Source organism: Garra rufa, chromosome 14 (assembly GCF_049309525.1).
Source record: "Garra rufa chromosome 14, GarRuf1.0, whole genome shotgun sequence".
Lineage (NCBI taxonomy): Eukaryota > Metazoa > Chordata > Actinopteri > Cypriniformes > Cyprinidae > Garra > Garra rufa.
This window is the reverse complement of record NC_133374.1, coordinates 35428031-35448186: the sequence shown is the minus strand read 5'-3', so window position 1 is coordinate 35448186 and position 20156 is coordinate 35428031. Positions and strand designations below refer to the sequence as shown.

Below are 20156 nucleotides of genomic sequence, written 5' to 3'. Positions count from 1 at the left end.
AAACAAGCCCACAGAGGGAAATCCCCATTCCTGGCACAAATGCAAGTAAACAAGGTCTCCTCTTCTTGCTGAACTTGGTGCTAGTTTGCTAAGTCAGATCTCTGATTTTGTGATTTTCTAAGGTTGTGATTTAAGAGCTAGTAGGAAATACTAGAACATTTTGGGTCCTCTTCAATTCAGTAATTTTTCATCCCCGGAACTGTATGAGTGTATGTGTGTGTGTGTGTGTGTGTGTGTGTGTGTGTGAATGTGTGTGTCTTAGTAGCTTAGTTAATGTATCTCAGTGTAGTTCAATTAATCATTGTTTCATTGAAAAAAAGTGTCGACTTTTCGTTCACAAGAGTTTTATCTGTGCCCAAATCCCTAGCTGCCTAGCTTTAAATTTCCTAAAATAATATTTTGGTTCATTTATGATCTTGACCATGAGCATAATATAAACCTCAGAGTTAATAAAATAAACTGATTTAACCCATCCAAGTGCACACATACAGCTGTGAGAATTTTATGTTTATGTTCCTCTACCAAGATCCAATCACAGTGTGGCACATCTCCTCCCACACTTGGCAGGAAGAGAGGGCCCTTTCCTTAACTGATCCTTGGAATTCCATCTCGACTGTTGTTCACTACAACCCTTTTTATTAATTTAACACATCCTTGGTAAAAAAAAAAAAAAAAAAAAAAGGCCTAATAATTTATTAAAAAAAAAAAATAATTTACCTACCCCAAACTTTTGCACAGTAGTGTATATTGTTAGAAAACCTTTCTGTTTTAAATATATGCTGTTTCTTTTTAAAAATTAATTGAAAATATATATATTTTTTTGTAAAGCCATTATTATTATCACATAAAAAGTATAATCCATTGGCTGGTGCCTCGCAAAATAATTAAAGATTAACTCTTGAACTTTCATTTACCTTTTTATAAAAATGTAAGTATTACATTAGGACCATGTGCTATTGTTTTATCTTGCCCATATGTCAAAACTGTTGGCCTACAATAATAGCTACATCTTGAATATATTTTTAGTAAAATCCTAATTCTGAATTTTTTTTTTTTGCATTATCACGGGAAAATTACCTTATTTCCTTAGGAAAATTACGGACGCGCGGATGGGCGGAGCGTGCGCGTGGCGAATTGCGTTGTCAGTCAAGACAAACCGGATTACGATTTATTAGAGTATTATTATTGAATGGCGAATTTGGAAATAATCACTTAAGTACATTCGGCAGGCAACAGAAACAACAACAACAATATATATATATATATATATATATGAAAATAAAATATATAAAAAAAAAATTGGCAGCGGGCCAAATTCCGGTTCTCCCGATGGCCAGTCCGCCCCTGGTAACCATAGACGAGAAACCTAGTCAGAAGCCAAGAGAAAAAAAAAAAAAAGAAAAAAAAAGAAAAAAATTTGAAGAGGCCGAAGCCAAAATAACCATAGACAAGAAACCTAGGCAGAAGCCGAGAATTTTTTTTTATAATAATAAAAATCATCGAAGAGGCTGAAGCCATAGTAACCATAGACGAGAAACCTAGGCAGAAGCCAAGGAAAAAAAAGAGAAGAAATAATAATAAAAAAAAGTCAAAAAGGTTGAAGCCATAGTAACCATAAACGGAAAACCTAGGCAGAAGCCAAGATTTTTTAAGAAGTCGTAGAGGCCTAAGCCATAGTACCCGTATACGAGAAGCCTAGGCAGAAGCCAAGAAAAAATAAAATAAATAAATAAATAATAATAAAGTCAAAGAGGCCTCAGCCATAGTAACCACAGACAAGAAACCAAGGCGGAAGCCGAGAGAAAATGAAGGGAGAAAAAAAAAAATCCAAGAGGCCTAAGCCATAGTAGCCATAGACTAAAAACGTAGGCAGAAGCTGAGAAAAAAAATTTGAAGGGGCTAAAGCCATAGTAACCATAGACGAGATACCTTGGCAGAAGTTGAGAAAAATAAAAAATAAATAATAATAAAAATGTCACAGAGGCCTCAGCCATAGTAACCATAGACGAGAAACCTAGACAGAAGCTGAGAAAAAAATAAATAATAAAAAAAGTCGAAGAGGCCGAAGCCATAGTAACCATAGACGAGAAACCTAGACAGAAGCTGAGAAAAAAATAAATAATAAAAAAAGTCGAAGAGGCCGAAGCCATAGTAACCATAGATGAGAAACCTAGGCAAAAGCAGAGAAAAAAAAATTAAATAAATACAAATCGAAGACGCAGAAGCCATAGAAGTCGAAGAAAAAGTAGAAAAGGCAGAAACCGTAGAAGTCGAAGTCGCAGAGGCAAAAGCCATAGAAGTCAAAGAAGTAGAAGTCAAAGAAAAAGTCAAAGTAGAAGTTAAAGAAAGTCAAAGAAGTAGAAGTACAAGAAAATGTCAAAAGCAGTAGAAGTAGAAGAAAAAGTCAAAGAAGTAGAAGTCAAAATGGCAGAAGTCATAGAAATAGAAGTCGATAAAACAGTCGAAGAGGCAGAAGCCATAAAAGAAGTCGAAGACAAAAAAATAAATAATCGAAGAAGTTTAAGAAAAACCTAGTCAGAAACCACAGAAGTCAAAGAAGAAGTCAAAGAGGCAGAAGCCATAGAAAAAAAATAAAAAAAGTGGAAGTTGAAGAAAAAGTTGAAGAGCCTGAAGCCAAAGAAGAATTCCAAAGGAAGGTTGAAGAGGCAGAAACCATAATTCGAAGAAGTAGAAGTCAAAGAAAAAGTTGAAGAGGCAGAAGCCATAGATGTTGAAGAAGTCAAAGTCAATGAAAAAGTTAGAGGCAGAAGTCAAAGAAGAATCTAAAATAAAAAAAGAAAAAGTCAAAGAGGCAGAAGCAATAGAAGTAGAAATCGAAGAAAAAATTGAACAGGCAAAAGCCAGAGGAGAAGTAGAAGTCAAAGAAAAAGTTGAAGAGGCAGAAGCCATAGAAAAAGTTGAAGAGGTAGAAGCCATAGAAGAATTTGAAGAGCTGGAAGCCACAAAAGAAGTCGAAATCGAAGAAAATGTTTAAAGAAGTCAAAGAAAAAGTCAAAGAGGCAGAAGCCATAGAAGTCAAAGTAGAAGTCGAGGAGGCAGAAGACATGGAAGAAGTTGAAGAAAAAGTAAAAGAGGCAGAAGCCATGGAAGAAATTAAAGAAAAAGTTAAAGAGGCAGAAGCCACAAAAGAATTCGAAGAAAAAGTCAAAGAGGCGGAAACCATAGAAGAATTCGAATGAGTAAAAGTCGAAGAAACTGTCGTAGTAGAAGAAATCAAAGTAAAACCTAGGCAAGATCTATAGAAGAAGTCAAAGACAAAGTTGGAGGCAGAAGCCATGGAAGAAATAAAAGAAAAAGTCTAAGTAGAAGTCAAAGAGGCAGAAGCCATAGAAGTCGAGGAGGCAGAAGACATGGAAGTTGAAGTAAAAGTTAAAGAGTCAGAAGCCATAGAAGTTGAAGAAAACGTTAAAGAGGCAGAAGCCATAAAATAAGTTGAAGAAAAAGTAAAAGAGGCAGAAGCCACAAAAGAATTCGAAGACAATCCTGCAGTCAGCATGCAGAATTTGTACGTCAAAACTTGCAACATCTGTGGCATTGTGCTGTGTGATAAAGCTGCACATTAAAGTCGCCTTTTATTGTGGCCAGCCAAAGGCACACCTGTTTGATAATCATGCCGTTTAATCAGCATCTTGATATGCCACACCTGTGAGGTGGATGGATTATCTCATCAAAAGAGAAGTGCTTACTAATGCCAAGTTCAGACTGCACGATTTTCAAAGCAATCGTGTCACAGATCTTTTCACACTGCATGACTTTACAATAGGAAGAATCGCCGAAACTTTGTCCCGGTCCGTTAACTACGTCTCACAACCAAACACACGCGAGAAGTGACATGGAAACAACGTGAGGTCAGGCGTGCAAGTTTTCACGTGAGACTGGGATTATTATTTAAAAAAAAAAGTGGCAGCCCACAAGAAGCTTGTCATACAAATTGCATGTGCACTCATTTGCAGCGAAAAGAAAAGAAGCCGAAGCTATGCTTGTTGATATTGTGGCCTGGATGTTACTGTCTCACTGTCTCATTTTGAGCCAAATAAAGTGACAACAAGCCTGGCTTATTTGGTAAATTTGTTTTTTGGAACACCCCTCAGATATTTAGCATGCCAAATATCTCATGGGTGTCGGCGACACATCGGCGATTCTCTCAGATCGCGTCTTTGATAGTTCACACTGTGTGATTGTCACTCGCGTGAACGAGCACCGATTTGCCTGTGATTTCGGGCATTTGTCGGCGATTTCTCAAAACCTGTCGGCGAGTCAAAATCGGGGCTAATATCATGCAGTCTGAACTTGGCATAAAACAGATTTAGTCAGATTTGTGAACAATATTTGAGAGAAAAAGGCCTTTTGTGTATAGAAAAATCCTTGAGTTCAGCTCATGAAAAATGGGGGCAAAAACAAAAGTGTTGCTTTTATAATTTTGGTCAGTGTGTGTTTTGGCCCCCATTTTTCATATATATATATATATATATATATATATATATATATATATATATATATATATATATATATATATATAATGCCATGTTCCAAAATTGGGACAAACAGCGTTCAGTGTCACTTTAGGATAAAACAGTGTCTTAACATATAATTCTTATATTACGCTGTACTTCATTGTTTCTCAAACTGCAGACATCTGGAATGCAGTAGATCAGCAATTACCTGCATCATTTGACAACTCCTATTCAAAACGACAGCACAGTTGCTCTTGTGATATTCAGATCAGAATGTAAATAAAAGTAATAACATTTAAGCATTGCCTAAACGTAGTATTTTTTTTTCAACAAACTTTCGTTTACTATTTATTTACTTTTATGGTGAATCAATTCATTGATTTTCTATTTGCCTTTCCGACCTTAACCCCCCCTCACCTCCTCACGGTTATTATATCCATTAATAAGGGGTTTGACCTTTAGGTGGCATGTGTATAAAACAGCTACCCCAAAAGTACTTTTAGACTTTTGCAAACTAGACTAGATAATTTACCTGTATCACAAGCATGTTTAATTTACATTTAATTTTCAGATAAAAAAAAAAAATTATTTGGTCTCCATACTGGGAACATGTGTGCATTGATTATACTTAGCAAAAAAAAAAAAAAAAAAAAAAAAAAAAAAAACTGCCTTTTGTTTGTCCTGTATCAACTTCAAGCAAAAAACAAACAAAAAACCTTCCGATTCCAACCCGAAACAGTACTTTATTCTTAGGAAGTCATTCCTCTCTCACAGGCAGCCAACAAGCTCATTACCCTCAGGGAAACTTGTACTAAAGAAGCTCTTATGAAAAAGACATTAAGCAAAATTCCAATTGACAACGGCATGACATGAACTGCGATGCACATTTCAAAGACTGCGTACAAAAGTTAATTGCTGTTCATAAGTTAAGTCTGAAAATGAATTAATACTGAAAGTATGCAACACAGACCACTAAAACATCTTCCCAATATGAGAAATCACAGTACTTTGCTGGAAGTACTCATTTGATTTACTGTACTTAGCAAATAGGTACCAATTCATAGTTCAATGGCAATACATTTCATTCTAATACAAAAAGAAAAGTAATGCTTGAAAGAGGAATTTAAATATACAATGCTTTGCTACAAACTGATTCTCAGAAACCTGGAAATATGGTCAGAGAAAACCAAACAAAGAGGAACCAAAAGGTGACAGACGACAAAGAAAAACATTTGTACATTTTGGCTCAACAATCCCTTTAACAGTGACAAAACAGAATTTGTATGTCAGCGCCAAAGATGACTTGTTCGTTTTCGTAAAGTGTTTGGACCTAAATGCTCATATCGAAAATGACACTAAAATCCTAGAGCTAATAATTGAAACAAAAAAACAAAGCAAAAATCAAATGCAAGTCTGAGAATATGGTAAACGTAGTTGACCCCTGAGTTTCTAATGCAGAACTAGTGTATAAAATACCTCATTACAGTGTGCCTTTTAGTGCAAGCCAGCAAATATGCTCGATTTTACAGGAGGTATATTAAGATAGCACCCAAGCAAACAATGCTTCTTTATGCAGTCTTTCCTGTTGGCCGAATCACAGAATGGGGCTGGTTTGAACAGCCAAACCAGAAAATCAAATACATCATTTATAATTCTTTCTTCTTCTTTTTTTTTTTTTTTTCATAGAAAATATAAATATCCCTGAATGAAACTGATTTCACAGTATATTGAGGACTCCAGTGCTACTACCATTGTTTTTATGTTGGGACAATCAAATGTGTCTTCAAGGTCTCCAGTTAGTGTCTCTTGCATGGCTCAACTGTCCAAGTCCTTCATTCGCTGTCTTGGTAATTCACAGTCCGCTTGCCTCTATTTCTGGTCCGAATGCGTGTGGCTCGTCGAGGTTTCCCATACGACACATCGCTATCCTCGTCGGAAACATCTCTCTGACATTTCCTGGATCGTGCGATTCCTCGTCCACGATCTCTTAGCCTTCTTTTTGGACTGCTCCGTGAACCTGAGCTGGCGTCTGATTCAGACTCTCCAGACTCTTCGCTCTCAGAGTCACTTCCGTCATCAACACTGACATCATCATTGCTTCCTTCGTCACTTTCACTTTGCTTCCGTCGTTGCCGGGCAGCTTTGGGAAGCTTCTCCGGAGACCATCGCTCCCTACCATTCTCCGATTTGCACCTAGATTCAGAGTCACTCTCAGAGTCCATTGAGCCCTTCAAGCGCTTGTAGCGTTTTGCATGCTTTCTTTGAGATGTCATGCACTCGTTTTCATCACTGGTCCTACTACTTTTGTTGCTTGCATCTTCGGACTCTGTGGAGTCACCACGTTTTCTTTTGGAGTTACCTCCTGATGGTTTCCCTGCCCTGGAGTTGGACCGCTCCTTGCTCTTTCCATTTTTCGATTGAATCTCCATTTCAAGATTGAAATCTTCATCAGAGTCCTTCATATTGTAGCTCTTCTTGGGAAGAGTTCTAAGAGAGACTCCTTTGGATGCAACTGTAAGACAAGGCTTCCTCCTCCGATGTGCCTTCTTGTCTTCCTCCGATGCGTCACTCTTTTGCCAATCATCAGAGGAAGTATCCTCCTTTTTCCTACGTCTTCGATCTAACTTCTCTTCACTTTCCGAACTGGAGGCATCCGATTTTGCCTCAAGCTTCTTTTTGCAAGCACTGGATGCACACTTTCTGTTCCTAAGTGACCTCCTTTCCTCGCCATCACTTTGATTCTCTTCGTCTTCTGATTTGATTCTCCTCCTGTGTGCAACAGATTTTTCTGAAATATCACTGAGCTCCTCTGAGTCCTGGGTGGCTGATGTTAATGCATCTGTGACTGAGGTCTTTTTATGGGTAACTTGCTGTTTAGTGGGAGAAGCGTGTTCTTGGCTTTCTGATGGTGCTTTACTCCTCCTCAGCTCTTTTGCATTTACCTTCCTTCCGTTTTGATGAGGATGCTTTTGAGTTCTGGACACCTCAACATCCTCATCAGAACTCCTTTCAGAATCCTGCTGGCTTGGCCAAGTTTTCTGACGTCTGTCTCTGGAACAATTTTCTTCTTCGACATCGGTGTCATTCAACTTTTTTATTTTACTGACAGCGGCTTTTGCAGTTTTCCTGGTGGACTTCCGCCTGACAAAGAGATCCTCGTCCGACTCCTCATTCACGCTTTCATTCTGACTTTCCCTATCATCTGTGTTGTCCTCACTTTCCACTCGTTGCCGTTTGGTGCTGTGTCCATTAATGAAAGGAGAAGTTTCTAAAAATAGAAATACGGGAATAAAGTACAATGTTGAAATTAATCTTTCTTTAATGTCAGTGACTCGTTAACACTTAATGTCAAAGGCCAAAACTTAATTTTATAGAGGAATTGAGTGGACTGGAAACGTAGTTAAACTTTCGTCCTAGTAAGCAGGCCATTGTTATTTGAGCCTGAACAAGATGAGCATGTTGTTTTTATGGGTTTTCATTAAAATGCCAGACTTTCTTGCTTCTTAAGAATAACATATTAAATGATAAACTGTGCAAAACCAGGATTGTGTAAGTAAAAAAAAAAAATCTGGATTTCATGCTGACTGTAGAGCTCAACAGTGGTTGGGATTCTTCCAAACATACCCTTTTTCTCTGCTGATCGTCTACATGGTCTGCGGCCAGCAGTTCTACTCTCCACTTTACTTTGAGCAGATGAATCACTGTCTGCACTGCCATCACTTTTCTCTTCTTCACTGGCCGAAACATCACTTTCACTTGACTCTGTAAGAAGAACAATAACAATAACAAAAAAAGAATGTATGTTTAGGTTATATACAGTATTTTATTTATTTTATATCCACTTCAATGTAAGCCGAGTAGATGTTCATACCTCCTCCTCCTCCTTCTGAATCAGAACTGCTCTGAATGACAGCAGTGCGTTTGCTAGCACGAGTTGCAGGTCGGGTGCTGCCTCTATGCTCCTCCTCATCTGAGCCTTCATCCTCTTCCAGGGTATCCATGAGTTTCATCTTATTTACTGCTGCCATGGCGGTCTTGCGGGTCCTCGGCCGGCGACTGACCGATGATGATGACTCGTTTTCGGAAGCGTCAGAGCCTTGTGAACACTCTTGGTCAGAATCGCTGCAGGGTCGTGGTCTCTGACGCTCGTGTGACCTGCTGTGCCCATTCATCCTGGCATGGCCCTCTAAGATACACAAGGTACATTTCTAGCCAACTGCACAAAATAAAACACCGAAGGATTTGTCTAAAGGATCCTACCATGTCTCCGTTTTGCTCCATTATTCTGTGCAGCTCTTCTTGTAGCTCTAGTCTCTCGTCTGAAGACACGAGACGAAGATGAAGGTTCTTCATCTTCATCCGACCGACTCAGAGATTGTTTGCTCTCATGATCAGACCCTATATTGAAAAGTACAAATTGTCTTTAGCCCAATATTCATTCAAGAGTCATTCACACTATAGACATTTTTCCTGAATGCAGAAGTCACGCCTGACTGAAGAATGCTTTGCATTTCCGCTCTCCAGTGTTTCTAGTTAAAGTAGCATATATTCCCAGCTGTTAATCTAATGTCAAACCTATTAAAATGTTTTTAAAAAGCACATGGCTCTATAGTGCCATTACTTTGCAATGTCGCAATGACCGTCATTACCACCTTACTACTCAAAGTTTAATGAGTGTTTGAATGACATGAAACTGCCGACTTTATTTGAATGGGTTCCTAACCGGAACAGAAGAGCATCCAGTCTGACGTTAGAATTCGTAATGGCGGCGCTCATCGTTTATTAGGAAAAAGGTCTATAATTAGAAATTGACCTAATCTGTTTAACCTTTATTTAGAATTTTTTTCTAAATTGATTGTCTTTTAAACATGGTTAACTAATAATGGCGCCACCTGGTGGGTCTAAAGAATAGTGTCCATTAAAGCTTTCTGCATTCAACAGAAACAATTGTACCTCTTTGCGAAAAAATAATTTAGCCTGGTATTATGAACAACTTAGACTGATCGGATTTTTTTTCTTAAGTCTGCTCAAAGACTTTTATGGCTTTTGTGTCCTTTTTTGAAGACTACAGCTTCATAAATTTCTCAATTTGTGTTCCACAGAACAAAGATGATTAAACCGTTTTAGAACATCTTCACATGAATGGGCAGTCCACCTAAAAATAAAAGTTAATTTAAATGAACTTTCATTTTCAAGTGAATTGATCATCCACAGGTGTTATTGTTAGGCAAATGTGCAGCAGAGTGACTCGTTATATTTGAATATTAGAAACAACTGATTTTCACGAGTTGTTTATTACCAGAGGAAGATGAGCCACTTTGTCTGAAGGTATCCTTGGCCTCATTGACTCTGCGGCGCTCTGGTCCAGACACTTTGGCTGAGGTAGATTTGGCTGTAGACTGTTCTGTATTTTCCTGAGTTTTCATAGTAGCCCTCTTTTGACTAGTGTTATGAGGAAAAATACGTTTTCAACTATTCATCAGAAAACAATAAGAATAACAGATAAAAGAAAACAGCATATACATGGAGGCTGGGGGATCCGCTTACCGTGTGGATCCTTGGCTTAAAGGAGCCGACTCCTGATGCTGTAACTTCTTCCTGAATCTCTGACTGCGTCGCAGCTTCAAGCTACTTTTGACAGCAGTCTTATAGTCAGAAATGATTTTGCGTATACTCTCCTCAAAAAATGCTGACAGTCGCAAAGTCATGCTGTAAATCTGTCAAGTCAAACAGCACAAAAACATCAACATGCAACTGCAAGAAGAAAGAAAGCACTAAAAAAAAAAAAAAAAGATTATCCAAGATATTAATGCATTACCTTTGACCGTTTGTTTGGCGTGTAGGCTTTAGCATTGGCAAAAATAAGCCTGGTGTCCTTGCAAAGATCTATGGGATTTTCATAGTGCTCTTCTTCAAGTGTCTGCCGCACTGTTCCAAGGTCCATGGGGGTGTGGATAATATTACAGTAATCCTGGAGACAAAAACATGACCAATACCAAACCATTATTAATTACTGTTGGACATGCAGCATTTAAAAAATACAAATTTACAAAATATATACATTTCCCGCTTCTACTGACAATGCTTGATCCCACCTTTAAATCCACACCTCCAGATTAAGACAAATAACTACTTCCTTAAGATTATTCTACCGTTTTTTTTTTTTTTTTTTGGACTTACAGGATATTCTCTCTGATCTACAGGATCCCGGAACGGCTCTGAATCCTCACACTCAAACATGTAGTCCAGTAAACGTTTGCATTGGTCCTTCCATGCGTCCCTGTCCAGCACAACCTCCAGTGATGGCTGACAAAACCAAGACAGGAAGCAGGTTCTTTAACACATTTATTTTCCCATTTGAACAAACTCTTTGTTTATTGTTTGGTGTGGGAATTTCAAATCAAAGAGTAGATATACTAGGGTATTGACAATGTAACGTGATCTCTGTTGAAATTTCTATCAACGAGCAGTACATCTTACCGTTCAAAAATTGCTATTACAGTATAGTGTACTGTGTGTGTGTGTGTGTGTACCTGGTATTTATCATGTTATGGGGACCAAATGTCCCCATGAGGAAACAGGCTTATACATCACCACAATGAGTTTTTTTTGAGGAAGTAAAAGTGTGCACAACCTCCTGTGAGGGCTAGGTTTAGGTCGAGGGTAGGTGTAGGGCGATAGAAAATACGGTTTGTACAGTATGTAAACCATTACGCCTATGGAATGTCCCCATAAAACATGTTAACACAACGTGTGTGTGTGTGTGTGTATGTGTGTGTGTGTGTATATATATAAAAATACCTGGCGAACTCTTTGTCCAGCAGAGGTTCCAGGGGCATCAATGTCATCATTGTCCTGAAAACCACATCTGAATGAATCTCATGTATTCCAGCAAAAGGCAAATAAAATACAAGTGTAACAAACACACTCACCTCATCGTCAGAGTACTCCATGTTTTCAACGGCATTGTAGATCTCCATAATATCTGTACAGTGTGGTTTACTGTGACCGTGAAGGAAAAAAAAAACACTTTACTCAATTACAGTTAAAAAAAAAAAACAAACAAACAAAAAAAAAAAAAAAACACATGGATCTTCCCTAAGGACCAACCTTATAAACTTCAGCAGAACATTTGTTATGATTTTTGCAGACTGTGCAATCTTGCTGCGGGGCTCATTGAAAGTCTTGGCATTTTGTTCAATGTGTTTTACATCCCATATCAGTGCAGACAGTCTCCTAAAAACCCAGAACATGTTAAAACACACCAAAAGTAGGCAAAACAAACACTAATGACATGGAAATCAGGGAAATATAAACTGTCAATCATTCACTCATTACACTTTCTTTCTGTGGAAAATAAGGCATTTTGAAGAATTATGAAACTGCTCTTTTCTGTACAAAAACAAAAAAGTAGACCTAGATTTAAATAAATTCATATTTTTATAAAATGTTTTTATGAACTTTTTGAGTCAAAGTCTTGGTGGTACAGACTTTCAATGGTGAAAGAAATCCCTCATGTTAAAAAAAATGTGTTTAGAAAATGAATTAAAGTCTTATGAGTTTTATGGAAAAGAGGAGCACAAAGAGAAATGTTATATAGATGAGCAAATGGTGACCATTTTATATTTTTAGGTGGACAACTATTAAGCTACAAACCTGTAGAAGTTGTGCTTGAGCCGCAGTTTGATGGTGTTAAGGTCGGTGGGATATGCAATGACAGCACAATATGTAGGATACTGAATGAGGTCAACTGGACCAGAGAAAGGTGCTGTGATCTCTGTTGAAAAGGACAGAAATAAGTCACATTTAAAGGGTTCACAAATGTGACATTTCTGTCATTGTTTATTCACCCTCATGTTGTTCCAAACCCAGAAGTCCACCATTAATCTTTGGAACACAATTCCAAATATTTTTAATTTTCAATTTTGTCCATACATTGAAAGCCTATGTCAAATGTCTTTAACTTTTTGTACCTTCTGAAGAAAAACTTTTTGAAAAAAACAAAAAATAAATAAAAATAAAAAATCATTTGAGTTCCTAAAATGAACAAAACTGAAATGCCATTAGAATAAATGATGATGGTATTCATTTTTGGCTGAACTATCCCTTTAAGTCTAAGTAGTTCATCAAAAATTAGGGAAAAAACAAAACAAAAAAAAACAAAGGATAAAATAGGATAACGCACCCACAGTCACAAGCTGTTCTATGCCTGCAATGATGCGTACACTCTCTCGGTCTCGACCCTTGTCCCCCCATTCACCCTCCTGAGGTTTATAGAGGATATCGATCATCTCCTCATCTGTCACTGGCACTCCTGCACTCGCTGACTCCGGCTGTTCAGCTGCAGAAACCCAAATAACTCCCAATATTAACGTAGAAATAATATTGCTAAGACTGCGGATAAGCAAATTTGAATCTCAACTGAGGAAAAAAACCAAGTAACTCAAGTGGACGGCATTACCGTTTTCAGGAATAGCCTCCACGTCCCATGGACTCAGCTTTTCTATCTCACCATTGTCCCACCTGCAAAAAAATTAAGTTAAAACATGCCAAAGAACTACAGCACACCATCCGATAATTCAGTTTGGCCTTACTTGACTTTAAAGCACTGAAAAAGGCTGTCGGGATATTCGGACTGATATGGTTCCTGACAAACTATGGTCCCAAACCACCAGGCGTCATCGATTACAGAGCGAAACCGATCATCTATAAAAATCAAAGCATAAAATCCAGGACAGACATGATTCAGTATGTTTTATTGTAGAAGACTGAATGATTGAATTTTGATGCAGGGCACCAAAATAAACTCAATCAACTAATGCCTTCAAACTTACTTGAACTCCATGCTCTGTTTCGTGCCTCGTCGTAGCTTTGACGCAGCACCAGAAAATCAATTACATCCGGCATATCATGATATCTAAGAAAAAAAACAACACAAACTTAACTTAAAATTTAAAAGTCTACACCAAGTGGCATCTTTGCCAATATTTTTTAAGTATCATATCTTGCCATATCTCGCCAACTTACTTTATTGAAAAGGATCGGTCTGTTATTTTGCCTGTTCCAGGATCAATCTGGGTCAGTTTCAGACAGCACAGGGTTGGAGGGCACACTTCATATTTGATCCCTGTTATTTTCACAAATTCTTGGTCCTGGTATAAAAAAATAATAATAATAAAGATTTGTGATTTTCAAAGCCAGACATCTCCAAAAAAGCGCAAGGAAAATCTGCACTAAAACAGCGTAATGAGAATCATTCCTAAATCTGCTGCTGTCAGCAAAAAGTAGTACTAAGGTCTTCTTGTGGGTTTTCCACCAATATAAATGTCAGCATACATAAAATGTTAGCATTGTAATTTTACTGTTGTTCTGTAAAATAAAATAGTAAGACAAAAAGTTATGATAACAATCATTACAAAAGCTCTATTAATACATTATAACATTCGCCTTTGCTCAGCAAGGCTGCATTTACTTGTACTTTAAAAAAAAAAAAAAAAAAACACACATGCCTGATTTAAAAATGGCCAAAGAATATAATTTTACTAAGTTATTAATTTTAAGGTAATTTGAGCTTTGTTGGTAGGTCTACTAGAATGTTAAAAATGTTCAAGGTTACATAAGAATTTAATTGTTTTTTTAAAGCAAGACAAAACTGTAAAAAGCTAATTTTGGCTACTTCATTTTTGCAAAGGTGAAAAAAAAAAAAAATGGCAAAAAACGTGGGGGAAAAACCCAAAAAACTGTGTTCTGTAATTGGCCTTCAGCCCAGTGTTTAATTTTGTTTGACTTCGGTCAATAGTGTTCATTTCAGTGCATCCCTACTAAAAACACTGGGAACTTAATTGTGCGAGACAGTTCTGGGAAGTAATTATACAGATTTTTTTTTATAATGAACTTTAACTCAGGCATTTCATATCATGAGTGGTATTAGTTTAGTTACCAATGTTTTCTTACAGAAATTATTACGCAATATGCCAAAATTCCAATAACAATACAATGATTAAAACATAGCTACTGACATGTGACATTAGTACGTATGCATGCATACTGTTAATATTAGATCAATGTAAACTTTTACAAAGCATTTATGAAGGGATTCATCTAATAACAACAGCAATACAAAATGGAAGTGTCAGAAAAATCCCAGGAATGTTTTGATCTTACTCTTAACTCCATCTTCTTCCATGGCTGTCTGTCTAGGTTAATCGGGTACAGATTAGTCCTACAGACTGCATCCACATATGCCTCATGACCCTGACGAAAATAGATGACCTGTGCACAGATTTAGAGGAAAAAAAAAAAAAAAGTAAATATAATAAAAAGTAACAGAAAGAGGAACACTGGATTTAGACATGGGTAAACTGTACATTAATACAGATGAGAGAGCTTTTTCTGTACCTCATCTCCCATCTGAGGGACAAAGGGGGATTTTCGGGGAATGACATCAGTAATCCATGCAGAGGGACGGAACTCATTTGAGATTTCTCTATTAATAGGTGGTCTCTGTTTTGGTAGCTAAAGACAACAAATTGAAAAAAAAAAAAAGGGCGTTTAAACTTCCATAGTTATTTTTCAAATAATTTTTCCAAACACTTTTCCCCCCACACACAGACCCAAATTAAGTGCTAGCCAATAAGAGTGTTACAACTAGGAATTTGAGGAAACTAAAAAGTAATTTAGCACCAAGGTGATACATTTTAAAAGAACCTGTAATAGTGACTGTAATGAATGTGCTGTACACCTTTGGTGTTTTGCTTTTGGCTTTCTTGTGCTTTCGTGGTGAAGACACCTGCTCCTCTTCATCTATGGTTTGCTCCTCATCTGCTACATCTTCATCTTCCTCATCCTCTTCTTCAGAGCTGCTGATTCTGCGGCGTGCACGTCGTCGTGAAGATGGAGACGCAGTTGGTCGCAAACTTATTCCTGCATCTGCCATCCAGTCGGAATAATCACTGGAGGAGTGGCTTCAATTATGAATAAAGAGAGACATGTAAATCTTTCCTCATGAATATGCTAGTGAAGACAAAATGAAAAACACCTAACCTGACCAAAATAAAGTCCTCATTTTGAATTCACAATGTTCCTTTAAAAGTCGACTGAATTTAAGTTAATTTCAGTTTATTTTTTGGAACAGTACTGGCTAATGGATGAAAACCTTTTATAACTATTAATAAAAATTCTGAATACTGGGGTGAGGGGTTTATATGAATGCATCTCTGAAGGGAATGGACTGCCTTCAGAAAAGTTCAGATGCTATTCATATTTATCTTACTACCATTTATACTACGGGTCCGTTGAATGCTTGAATCTGATTGGCTGACAAGCGTTGTAATGGTGTGCATTATTTTCAGGGAAACACACAGCGAACATGGTTTCAGGCAGCTCTTGACCACATAACATGTCTATCACTTCACCACATGATTTCAAGTTTTTCAAAGGTCCTTACAGCCTACAACAGCAAAATAACCGAAAAACCCCACAACGACACTGGCCAAACAAATAAATACAGTAAACAATAGGATAAAAAAACGACATATTGCTGCTGTTCCATAAGCGCCACCTGCTGTCAGACAGTGGATCTGCATTCTCATTCAGCCCATCTGCTGTTTTTGTTTGGTTCAAATGTTTTATTTAGCATAATTTTACAAAACTAAAGACAGACCATTCTGTTTTTGCTTTAAATTTTGAAAATATACAATCTAATTAATATCAAAAAATGTTCATTGATATATGTAGCGCGTTTCTTTGGATTGTGATTAAAATGCAGTGGTTCTGCAATTGTTTAATGCATTCTGATTAATATAAAGTCACAGTCGGGAAAAACCGCGATAACCGTCAAACTGCCAGAATCCTTATATTTATATTAGTGGTGGGCCGTTATCGGCGTTAACGTGCTGCGTTAACGCGAAACTCTTATCGTGTGATAAAAAAAATATCGCCGTTAATCTATTCTCAAATTTGGGTTAGGAGCTGGGTCTAAACTACGCAAGCTATGATGACTTTCACCTTGATAGTTTAACGCGGATGTATACCGAATATGGTCGCGCGTTTAAGTCTCCTCCACCAAAACACAGACGGGATCGCGTCGTCCTCCATTCATGAAAACAGAATCTACTATAGCGCGAAATGCCACGTAAATTCGTCGTTTTTTGGATTCATAAATCAAATGTTGGTCTGTCACTTAATTCAAATCGCGATATGGACTAGTGTATGCGAAAACTGAAATGCAAAAAGACCGTTTTAATATGAATCTGATATGTTCCGTTTGCCTAGCTGTATGTATGCATGGCGGAGACGAGCTTTTACTACACGCATTCTGAAACACACGTGACGCTCCCGGTAATTTTTGGCATTTTCATCTCACATGAACAAATAAACTCAATCTCCCAAACTGCTGTGAGTGTCACTTTTACCGTTTCATTTGAGAAAACTAGCATCATATCATACTGTATGACACAGAAACTTCATGGCAACCTGTCAAAATAAAAGTACGGTGTAACATGTAATGGGTTGGGTAGATGTTGACGTTAAAAAAACACACAATCTAATAGGTAGAAAAAATAATTTCATTGTTAGTTAGTTAGTAAACACAAGTACATCTAATTGAACAATTTATTTTCATCAACAAATTAACATAGAACAGCTTTATGAGCTTTATGATCCATTCTCAAAGACTTACTTTTAGTCATTATTTGGGTAGCACACATATTCTGAATGCCTTCAGCAGAATTCAAATTAGCCATTTTAATCTAGATTAATCTAGATTAATTCCAAGATTTAATCTAGATTAATCTAGATTAAAAAAATTAATCTATGCCCACCCCTAATTTATATATATAAAACACCTTATCCAGATTTTTGGTCAAACCACCCAGGACAATTTTAAACGACTCTTTATTGTCAGAACATGACAAAGTCACATTTTTTTAAATTCTTTAAACTTTTCCAGTCACTTTTCGTTAAAACAAACTTCTTAATACTAAAAATGACTCCTTACTTCTAGATTAATATTATTTCAAATCATGAAGCAGGTTTGCATTGCCTGACTATGATGTGCAGGCTGCAATACTAAAAACCTCCAATACCATGGTAAAGGTGTATCTATATGGTTTCTAGGTATTTATATGAAAAACAGTAGTCTAAATACATTTAGCCTAAGTCACAAACACTATAGCTTGTTAAAAAAAACCCCGTATATTTCATTACTCCTTTAATACATGTCTACATTATTAATACAATTTGATACAAATATCCCACATTTCCGCCACAATACCATGGTGCAGTTAGTCTTAACTACAGTAAATCTATGGAAAATGATGGCAAATCATTTGTGTTCTACCCTGAATTCAAGTGATTTTTAGCAGTCGTGTGACCAAAACTAATTAGCGAGTAAACATGTCCGCTCTAGTAAGCTTACGCTGCGTTGTAAATAGCCAATAAATGGTCTGTGTAGCGTGGTTCAAATGAGTAGCCCTGTTTTGTTCCACTTTTGGCACATAAACATATCATTTACCAACACATTTACCAAACTCTTATTTTATAGAGGCAAAGTCTATCTCTAGAATTATCATTAGTTTTATCACCCAATAATAATAATAATAATAATAATAATAATAATAATAAATAAGAATTTCCAAATAAGAATTTATTATGCAATAGTACTTTACCCCAATTTTCAATTTATCAAGCATTTCAAAATGCTTGAAGTGCCCTTTCATTATAGCATGTAATTACTATATTAATAATAATATAATGATGCTAGCAGAGATATCAGATTATTAAAGTGACAAATTATCAAAAGGGCATAAATATTATTAAATTAGACACCACTACTTGACTATTTGCAATGATTGAGTATTAGTGAAAAAAAAAAAGTTGAAAAGTTGTAACTGAACATTTATGCATTTAATTTTCAATAGATTTACTGTGCAGTATTATTGGAAAGTAGTGTCAGATGTTATACACCTTATGGTGGCAGAACAAGTACCTTGAGCTATCACTCCTCCATTCCTCTTCATCCTCAACAGACGAATCAGCATCACTGCCCTCATTTTCACTGCCCTACACCATTAACACAAATTATTATACACATGTATGATATGGCACAATAATATTTTAAAAAGTAAACTAACAAACACTCAACCTCTGAAGATGCAGTTTCCTCCCCCTCCTCACATGAGAACTCGATGTATTCATCAGCTAGACTCTCTTTACTCTCTTTATTCTTCTGCCGTTTGCGTGACTGCGCACGTTTGAGGCACTGCTCTTCATCATCAGAATCATCCTATGGGCAGAACAGGATGTTTACTCAGTGCTGACATCAAAACCAATAATACAGTGCATAAAGAGGTAGAACTGTACCCTGAAGGTAGCGTGGGTCACTCTTCTTCTCTTGGTGTTGTAAAGTGTGACCTCCTCCTCGCCCTTAGCTATTCTGAATGACTCCTGCGCCCTAAAAAGAACAAGCCATTTAGTCAATTAAATCTGTTCTGTAGATTCAGAGTGCAGTGGTTCATCTATACCATCTAAAGGTCAACCAAAAACTCTCATGTTTACATTTCTAAAAACAACCAGTTGGCAAATTGAAAATTTAGCTTTTATTATTTTTTAGTGTGAAAAAAAAAGAATCCAGCACTACTTGTGATATAATATAATTTCCGAATACCATGTTTGATGTGTATATAGACAGAATAAATGAATAATATTAAATATTAAAATTCACCTGTAGCCACTTGTCGTAAGCTCAGGCACCACCACCCTGCGTCTCCAGGCCTGAAGGTCCCTCTCTGTGGCCATCTGACTGCGTGGAGCATTCTGGTGCATCTGCCGGACTCCTTCTACCTGTCCGCTGCGCCGTAAACCCACATTAGGTGGAGACTGAACATCCATGCGCTCATTCAGCGACACTGTGCGACCAAACACAGTGATATTAGATGAAACTTTATGGAGCTTCAACTGCAAATGTACACAAATAGATGTCACTCTAAGACTAAATACTGATGGAGTTTAACATTTAGGCACCTCTGCGGGGAGTCCCGGGCTCTGGCACACGGGCAGGAGCAGGAACGCCACCCTCTGGCTGAGCTGAAACATGTCTTTCCCGGTGCTCCTGAAGCTGACGGATGGCAAAATCCAAGGCGCTGTGACGAACCTCCTCGCTCTCCGCAGACTGCTGACTGATCACCTGCTCCACGACCTCACCATCACCTGAAACATTTTTAAAAGTGGCAGTCAGAAACACATGATCATAGTTTTTTTCAGTGATACACCAAGTTTTTGGCAACTGGAAACATTTGGCCAGAAATGCAAAAAAAGTTTGGATTCGTCCAAAATCACACTCCAAAAATAACACATTTAATTAGCTCTTCTCCGATGGCACATTTTGACTGTCTAAGCATTAATTGTGTGCACACAATACATAAGCTACAACAGATAAACAACACTGAGAAAGTTAGTCGCAAAAGTGACCAGTGGGTAGAATGAGTGAGCAGTAGAGCACTGCACCTGTAAGTTTTGTACTTGGCTCATTTTTTGTTATGAAAAGGTCTTGGCTTTACATTCAGTCTGTTTTACCATGGAACTTGAACAATAAATGTGGTTTTGGTGCTACCTCAGTTATAATAGCAGTGCAAAGCACATGTAAAATTAACATGAATAAACATCAAAAGGTATGTTGAAAAA

General features: G+C 37.2%; 1 protein-coding gene across 1 annotated transcript in view; it reads right to left on the bottom strand.

Moving 5' to 3' along the window:
• Window positions 1-5198: 5198 nt before the first annotated feature.
• brwd1 (bromodomain and WD repeat domain containing 1) overlaps window positions 5199-20156 on the bottom strand; it is a 30578-nt gene continuing 15620 nt past the window's right edge. Inside the window, exons 18-42 of the mRNA XM_073817475.1 lie at window positions 19497-19682; window positions 19198-19381; window positions 18837-18927; window positions 18619-18759; window positions 18463-18536; window positions 15217-15439; window positions 14874-14990; window positions 14640-14747; window positions 13503-13627; window positions 13310-13392; window positions 13070-13181; window positions 12937-12998; window positions 12661-12816; window positions 12132-12252; window positions 11586-11711; window positions 11408-11477; window positions 11277-11330; window positions 10656-10781; window positions 10294-10446; window positions 10023-10192; window positions 9775-9917; window positions 8736-8873; window positions 8347-8661; window positions 8100-8237; window positions 5199-7743 (exon numbers count right to left, since the gene is read on the bottom strand). Coding sequence (XP_073673576.1) covers window positions 6308-7743; window positions 8100-8237; window positions 8347-8661; window positions 8736-8873; window positions 9775-9917; window positions 10023-10192; window positions 10294-10446; window positions 10656-10781; window positions 11277-11330; window positions 11408-11477; window positions 11586-11711; window positions 12132-12252; window positions 12661-12816; window positions 12937-12998; window positions 13070-13181; window positions 13310-13392; window positions 13503-13627; window positions 14640-14747; window positions 14874-14990; window positions 15217-15439; window positions 18463-18536; window positions 18619-18759; window positions 18837-18927; window positions 19198-19381; window positions 19497-19682 — 4652 coding nt within the window. The 3' untranslated portion in view covers window positions 5199-6307. The remainder of the gene's footprint in view (window positions 7744-8099; window positions 8238-8346; window positions 8662-8735; window positions 8874-9774; window positions 9918-10022; window positions 10193-10293; window positions 10447-10655; window positions 10782-11276; window positions 11331-11407; window positions 11478-11585; window positions 11712-12131; window positions 12253-12660; window positions 12817-12936; window positions 12999-13069; window positions 13182-13309; window positions 13393-13502; window positions 13628-14639; window positions 14748-14873; window positions 14991-15216; window positions 15440-18462; window positions 18537-18618; window positions 18760-18836; window positions 18928-19197; window positions 19382-19496; window positions 19683-20156) is intronic.